This window comes from Elephantulus edwardii, unplaced genomic scaffold (genome assembly GCF_000299155.1).
Source record: "Elephantulus edwardii isolate Elephantulus edwardi_28Jun2011 unplaced genomic scaffold, EleEdw1.0 scaffold00017, whole genome shotgun sequence".
Taxonomy (NCBI): domain Eukaryota; kingdom Metazoa; phylum Chordata; class Mammalia; order Macroscelidea; family Macroscelididae; genus Elephantulus; species Elephantulus edwardii.
The window spans coordinates 871379-879991 of record NW_006399767.1 but is presented as its reverse complement, the minus strand read 5'-3'; the positions used below and the strand labels follow the sequence as shown (position 1 = coordinate 879991).

General features: G+C 40.2%; 1 protein-coding gene across 1 annotated transcript in view; it reads right to left on the bottom strand.

Moving 5' to 3' along the window:
• Positions 1-8613, bottom strand: part of PKHD1 (polycystic kidney and hepatic disease 1 (autosomal recessive)) — an 866042-nt gene that overhangs the window by 373605 nt on the left and 483824 nt on the right. The window contains exons 46-47 of the mRNA XM_006882114.1: positions 7391-7568; positions 5003-5198 (exon numbers count right to left, since the gene is read on the bottom strand). Coding sequence (XP_006882176.1) covers positions 5003-5198; positions 7391-7568 — 374 coding nt within the window. The remainder of the gene's footprint in view (positions 1-5002; positions 5199-7390; positions 7569-8613) is intronic.

Here is an 8613-nt window from a genome sequence, read left to right as displayed (position 1 = left end):
GTGACTGGGGTAATCGGGATGGGTGTGTCAGAGGCAATGCTATTGGCACAGGATAGAGCACGGTTTAGGGCTGTTGTACATAGGGTCGCTATGAGTTGCAAACGACTCAACAGCACATAACAACAACATTATGATGGTTGTTTTCTATTCGCTCACCGAGAAGGATTTTTGTTTTCTTAATATTGAGCTGTATTCTATATTAAAGGCTGTAGTCTTTGGCCTTCTCCAGCAAGCATTTAAAGTCCTCTTTACTTTTAGCAAGCAAGGTTTTGTCATTTGCATAACACAAGTTGTTGGTCCCGATGTTATATACTTCCTCAGAAAGTCCAGTGTCCTGAATGCTTTACTCAGCACAGAGATTGAACAAATACAGAGAAAGGATACAGGCCTGATACACACCTTTCTTGAATTGTCTTTATAGATAGGGCTATATCAGGATATGGCATGTCCTAAGTCTATTTGCTTCTGAAGTATAAGAAGAGTGGATCAGATAGACAGGCGGCATCATAGAGGAAGACAAATACTAGCAGATGACTCAGGTAGTGTCGGCAGCTATAAACCCTGCCACTCTAAATATTGTTGACTATTAGAAAATAAAATAAGCTAGGGAAGTCATGCTCTGAATTTGGGCTTCTAGCCTCCTGAACTGTGAGATTTGTTTATCTGTTCTTTACAGCCACTCACTTGTGGTAGTTTTGCTACAACAGTACTAAGTCCCTAAGATAACAGCTACGACAACTATATCACTGCCACCTTAGCATTTGGAGTGGTGTCAGATCCAGAGAAAGCATGATAACCTAAACAGAAGCCTGCTAGTAATACTGTAATCTTTACACAGATGATATTCAAAGCTATAACTAAAGCTATAATACCTAATGGAACTGTTGGTTATTATCATCAAGGAGTAGTCTAGACCATTGCTCCTCCTTTGTCCTCATGTCCTCGCTTGTGTTGGGATGGGAACGTGTAAAAAGAGCAAGGACCACATGGAGATGATCATTGTGACCTTTACCAGCTCCACAAAGGGGAACTGTCCCTGTCAACAATATCCACATCACAAAACTAATTTCTGTGAGTTAGACATGCCCCTCTCACTCTGCCACCTTTTTCTATTCACTCCAACACCAATCTCACTGCTTTACTGGGTCCAAAATCCACTGTGATAACTCACAGACCACACATACTAGGGAAGTTAAAAGGCTCTTATTCACGTTGGCAGCAAGATATACTCACTCAGGACAGCTTCCAAAATGTTCTTGCAGCAGTCTTGAGCCTCACGGCTTGAGGAAGTTACCGTGTCAACCCACGTGGATAAGGGCCTTTCTCTCCTTCACTGTCCCTCCAACTTCTCAAGCATAAGGGCCCTCTCCAAGGAATACCCTCTCTTAGCAACATGACCAAATTATGTCAGATGAAACTTCATCATCTTTGCCTCGAAGGAGCAGTCTGATTTCTCCTTTCTCAAGATATATATGTTTGTTCTTTTGGCAATTTCTGGTTTATTCAGCACTCTTCTCCAACAGCATGCTCAAAGATATCAATTCTTCTGTTCTTTTTATTCATTGTCCAGTTTCAGATGCACAGCAAGTGACTAAAAAGACCTTATCTGGCCTAGATCAGGTTCACTCTTGTCCTCAAACTAACATCATTTCTCCTCAATAATCTGGAGAAGTCCCAGACTACAGACTTTTTCAGTGCAATATGTCTCCTGATCTCCTGACTGCTGGTATTGATTGTGGATCCAAGTAAGGTGAAGTTGTTAACAGTCTCAATCCTTTTTCCATCCATCATGATTGTGCCTATTGGTCCATTGGCAAGGATTTTTGTTAACTTCATATTGAGGTAAAATCCATAATAAGGCTACAGTGTTTTACGTTCTAAAGCTAGTGCTTCAAATATTCCTCACTTACAGCAAGAAAGGTTATGTCCTCTGCATAATGAAGGTTATTGATGATGAATGACACACTTTTCTTCATAAAGTCCAGATTCTCAAACAATTTACTCATCTTATAAATAAAATAGATATGGGGAAAGGATACAACTCTGCAGCCTCTTGGTCTAGGTATAGATTTCACACAAGCACAATCAAGTCAAATGCACAGTCAACAAAGCACAAAGATAAATGTGCTTCTGATATTTTTTTACTTTGAGCCAGAATCCATCTGAAACTAGCAATGATATCTGGTTCCACAGCCTCTTCTAAATCCAGCTTGAATGACTGCTATTGTATGTGATGTTTTTTAATGTGCTGTTCTAGCCATTTTTGCGTGATATTCATTAGAATTTTCCTGGCGTGCATTATTAATGATACTGTTCAATCATTTCTATTGGATCACCTTTCTTGGGAGTAGGAAGAAACATTGATCTCTCTCAGTCAGTTGGCCAGGAAGCTGTCCTCCAAATTTCCTGGCATAGACTGCTGAACATTTCCAGGGCTGCATCTGTCATTTGAAACATTTCAATTGGTATCCCTTCGTTTCCTGGGACCTTATTTTTTGCCAAGCCTTCAGTACAGCTTGAATTTCTTCCTTCATTATCATTGGTCCTTGATCATATAGTACTTCCTGAAATATTTCTGTACAGCCAATTCTTTTTGGTACAGTGACTCTGTGTGTATATTGTTGTGGTCGTTGTATACCCTCAAGTCAGATCAAAGCATAGCTGACTCTCCAGTTGGTCTTCAGAGGTAGTAAATTGCATGGGAAGAGAATATTTTCACCATATATGTATGGACATCAATAATAGTATAGTTAACTATCAGCTTAATAGATTATGATAACAAAAGGTATATAAAATTTATAAAATCATGTATTTTGCTTTTTCTTCCCCCTACAAATTTTCCTTTATCTTTGTTGGCTTATATAAATGTTCAACTTGGTTACTGACCACAATGTGACCAAAGGAGAAGAAAGATTCTTCAGAATCATGGTAAGTATAGGAGAAGAGCAATCTGAAATTAAAAATTTGTTCCATAAACACAACAAAGAGCTTTAAAAAAATGTTTGTTCCACAATATATTTCAAGCATAGTCCTGATGATGCTTTTACTGCAAGGATGAAATGGATACCAACCTGTCTCCTAGGGTTATCACAATTTTTTTTTTCTTTTAAAGGTGACCTCAACTCCCCCTATGTCACCCTGAAACAAACAGCGAGTGAGAAAGTCTCCCCATTACCTCCTTTTTTTTTTTTTTTACTGTCCCCATAACCAAAGAGGTGGGAATGCAAGCCTTTCCTCAAGCTTTCAGGCCTGAGGGATTGAATCACCTCTGGCCTCCTAAAGCCCAGCCCCAAGGCACAAGGCCACTTGCCTTAGCAGCATGGGTCAGATACTAGAAGCAGGAAGAGAGCTGGATGGAGGACACATAGGCCTAGAGGCTGGAAGAGGGGCCTGGGGCCTAAATAACACACGGGATCAAATGGAATTTCCTGTTGACTAGAGACTATAAAAGCCCTGCCCCTTTCGCACTCTGGGCTGACACCGTTTTTTGGTGTTTGCTTTTTTTTTTTTTTTGTCTCAGCCTGTGCACCTAGATGTCCACAAACAGCATGCTGTTAAACACACACAGAGAGAGAGAGAGAGAGTATCCACAGTTAAAGTCTAGTCTAGTCTCAGGAAAACATGTTCATCCCTAGTGTTTAGAGTCTAAGGTTAAAATTGTAGATAAATCAAATCAGAAATAAAATTTTAATGGTATCATTCAGTACCAATATAACATATAGTAATCCATTCAGATAATACTTTAAAAATATCAGGCTCTGCACTCTGGCTTTTGATGTTTAACAGTCCCAGAGCTAATGGTACGTCATATTACAATACCATATGGCTTGCTATTGTTGTTGTGTGTTACGGCATAAGAACCAACTTATAACTGATCCTCCAGCAGATTTGCACTCTGGAGGAAATGGCCTATCTTTTTTGCATGGAGCAGCTGATGAATTTCAACCACATGCCTTTGGGACTGCAGCACAGTTTCTTAGCACTAGACCACCACATACTTAAAAGTGAGAAGAGACTCAAGACAATTCCACAGCTCTATAAATCCTTGCAGCCGAATCTGGCTGTGAAAAGGACCAGGATTTTATCCAAAATATTGTTGTTGTGGTATACTGTTGAGTCATAACTGACTCAGAGCTGACCCCCCAGCAGATTTTTCAGAAGATGTAAGTTGCATCTGAGGAGCTTGCCCATTTTTCTTCTTCAAAGAATCTGGTGCTAAGAATCATGTGCCTTTGGTTGGGAGGACAACTCCTTACCACAAGGCCACCAGAGCTCCCTTGTTGTAAGATGATGTCCCCTAAATTTGCCCAGGAATTAAAACCAGTTGCCATTGTAGAGACTTATTTTAGCAGATCCTCTTTCTCACAGCCTCTGTGGGTGTTTGTCACCTTATTATCACTGTTCTGCCTTATACCTGTGACCCCATCCTGTCCATCCATGTGTAGTTACTGTTCCTTCACTATACAAACACAAATATAACACTGTCCTAAGTAGCATCAACTTCCTAAACCACATGCCTCTGGAAACTCTGTGAACGTTGATAAATGTCGATAGTTATAGAAAGGCTTCAGGCCTTTTATTCATAGGGTTGCTATGAGTCATGCCCAACTCGGAGGCAATCAACAACAACAAAGCAAATTTAAACTATTCATAGTGCCAAGTCTTTACTAACCACTAGATGTGAGATCTGAACTTGGCTAAAGTGCTTCACATGTTAGCTTTCGTTTAATTTTCTGTCCCTTGAGATAGGTGCCATGAGTATCCCTCTTTACAGATGAGGATGTTGAGGGTAGAAAGATAATGCCTTTACAGTATCCCATGACTGCTAAGCATTAGAACTGGGATTTAAATGTGAGCCGTCTCATTTCAGAGCCCATGCACTGAACAATACACCCAGCTGACCATTTTAGTTTCTTATTACTCTGAAGTACAGAAGTTGGGAACAGAGTGAATAGTGGCTTCTGACTAAATAACCTCAGAACATTCACTTAATTTCACTTACCTAGGTAGGTGAGTTGTCTCAAGTGACTATTGAAGAACCAGTCACAGCTTTTGTTCAGACCAGGTGATGGAAAAGAACCAAGGGGTTGGCCCACATGTTGTCCACATCTTATGAGGATGTCAGGGTAGGGTGGCATGTCTGCGTGCACCAGCAGGAGGTAATTTCCAGGAGCAAAGTTATCAAATGTTGCCGAGAACTTCCAGGATGAGAAGAAAATAAAAATGCTTATTTAGTAACAAAGGCTTTCTCAAGAAGACCTAGAAAGAATGCTGATGGAGAATTTAAAAACAGGCAGTTCAGACCCAAATTGTTCATTTTTTGGTGGCAAATGGATCTATTTCAATCTACTCTTAAAACACTTTACATCATTAGAGCTACAAATTCACAGAATGAGATAAAGCCTGAAAGCCATTATGAAGATTATCTTGTGTAACAACCTTAACTGAAATCCACTTTATTGTTATCAAGTTGGAACCTATTGATAGTTGACTTTCCATCAAGTTTCTGGAGACTGTAAATCACGCAGGAGGAGACTGCCCACCTTTCTCCCTTAGAGCAGCAGAAGAATTTTAACCACCTATAAGTCGCCTACAACTCAATGACACTTAACAACACAGAGAGAGACCAGTTGGCCTAGTGGACCAAAAGTGATGCTACTGAGTCAAAGGTCGGTGATTCTAATCCGCGGCCCTAAGGCCTGTTTTAAATTGTTGTTGGTCAAACATTCTTCTAGGTCATATAGCCCTGGTGTGTCCACTTGCTGTGCAGAGACAACTTGTGGTGGCTGTGAAGCTGAACACTGTGACACTGATGTGTCAAATGCGATAACAGTTACCCATGATGGACAGTGTTTGGTGGCGCTCCCTAGTTAAAACAAGCTTGGAAGCAGGAGTGGCATCCACTTCCATAAATAGCTTGCCTCCGAAACCCTATGAACCTGGAGAAAGGATGAAAGTCACGCACACAAGTGTCAAGGACTTTCGTTCATAGGGTCGCTATGAGTTACCCATGACTCGATGGCACCTAACTACAACAGCAACAACAACATCTTTGAGTTGACAGTGCAACTCTTTTCTTACTAGGCCAACTTAACCAAGACCAAGATAAGTGAAAGGACTTCTTTTAGGTCACACAGCTTGAAGAAAATGGCAAGAATTCCTTTCCAGACTTTTCCCCAAAACTTTTAAAGGCAAGCAGTAGAAGAAGTGTAATAATTTTATAACGAGTAGAGTTAATACTGTTAAAGCATTTAGCACATGTTTATTTTTATAATTCATTCAATATCAGAAAGACTCTCTGAAATTGTTACTCTTATTGCTCCATTTTTCAGATGTGGAAAGCAAACAGTGGTCAGTAAGTTGTCTTGTATTTCAAAGCTGGAGACTGTATGGCCACGATATAAATCCTGTTTGTCCACTCCAGAGTCACTATTACTTGTACTTCAATTTAGGGTAATTCTACAGAGCGTCATCATTGAAATCTCAAGAAAGGGAAGGAAAGACACATCGTTTTTGCTCCAGTCATGGATACAGGATGGAGAGATTCTGCTGTGAATCCCCTAGGACTACAATATACCAAAAGCAGCCACTGCTTCTCCCTGGAGGCCTAGTGGTAAGGCACTGCACTGCCAACCCAAAGGCACAAGGTTTGAATCCACTGGATACTCCATGGAAGCAAGTTGAGCAGTCTCCTCCTGTGTAATTTACAGCCACCACAGGGTCAGCTAAGAGTTGGTTCTGATTCCAGAATACATAATAACAACAACTAACTCTGTAAACATTGCCCTCATGACCCTTAAAGGGAAGTCAGACATGTATTAAGCAGAAAAGAAGCTTGAGGAAACGGAACAGTTTGCTATTTTTGCATAAAATGCATCCCTTTTCTGGCAAATAATCCAATCTTTGCTTCCACCAAACATATGACTCCTTTAACCCAACTCAGGCCCCAAGACAAACAGAACGTCACTTAGAAGTTAATCAAGCTAACATTTGACCACAAGGTGGCAGTATGCAATATAGAAATGCCTTCTGCCAAGCCATTTTGAAGATGGGGGACTACAAACACATCTCTCTGGGGTAAGTTAATTCTCAACCCATAAGAAAGAGTATCATTCTAGTGAATTTTTAAGAATTTTTTTATTGCATCAATAAAACGAAAATTTCAGGCAGAATTGTTCTGTATTCAGAGTGAGATTCAAGCAAATTCTAAAATATTCAAAACTACAGACACAACCAGTATTGCAGGCTATATTTATCTGGTCAAAATGCTTTTGCAGAATTTTCCCCAACAATACCAGAAGATGCTACTTCACAGGATATGATGTTTCACAGAAGGGAAGACAAGAACGTCGGGATGAGATAAAGCAGTGAAATGAATTCCTGGGTTTACCTGCAGAGATTGGCTGATCCGAGAGCTTGCGAATCGCAGCGTGTAGGTCTCTTGATCCAAGAGAAGAGCCATCCAGCCGTGTGGGTTTGACAATGTGTCATGTACATAATTGACAGTGGTTGTCTTATTTCGGCTGTCAGTCACAGTTAAGTCATAGGGATCACCCAGAGTGTTAGCTCTAGGGTAATTTGGAAAAGAACAAAATAGATTTCCAGTTATTTGCCCGTTCTGAATCTAATGTATCCCTCTTTCATCAGCTGTTAAGTCATCTTTGTAGTCTCTTCATATGAGCCTCAAGCCATTTCTACACACACACACACACATCTATACATCTATGGCGATTTCATCCTTGATTAGTGCATTGTCACAGCACCCATGGAAGAAGTTGCTAGTGGATGTTTGTGGATTACACTGGTCTGATGGGCTACAGGTACAATACTCAGATAACAGTACTTATCTGTTAGTCTAAAAAGAACTGCCTTAAAAGAGATTACATGAGCAAGAAATCCATACAATTAATCAAAGAAATGACCATGGTCAAAGTTTTGAGGTAAACCAAGAAAACATACATTTATATTACTATTGTTATTGTCATTCAGGTTTGTTTTGGCTCATAGTGACAGTTTAGAATATTAGTGTCTGGGCCTGCACCACCCTCACAGATATTGTTATTGTCATTATTATTATTATTATTATTATTATTATTATTATTATTACTTTCATATGGGAGCAATAAGGAATACTTGGATGGTGTAAATGGTTACTATGTCAGCTAACCCAATAGCAGAATATTCACGTCCACTGAGGGGCATCACAGAACAAAGGCTGAGGGATATACTTTTCAAAATAGCCACTAGAAACTCTACAGAGCACAGTTCTACTCTAACACGCATGGGTTACTCAAAGTTAGAATCCATTCAATGGCAACTGCTTTATTTGATTTCCTTTTTGAGGGGAGCAATGATACAGGACAAGGACATGTGTAGACTCTGAGAAACCCCTAGGAGCCGCTCCTCACAAGTCAGCAGAAAACATTTCTGACTGTCCTTAGAAAAAGAGGCGATCTGGTACCGCTCAGCTTGGCTTTCACAGCACCAGGGTCATTTTCACTGCAGCAGCTCCTGGTTGTTGATTTGCCTTTTCAAAACCCACAGACTGAAGATTCTTGAGGCAGAGTATTTTTCCTCCTCTTAGATATCTTCTACCCTGGCACAGCACACTCA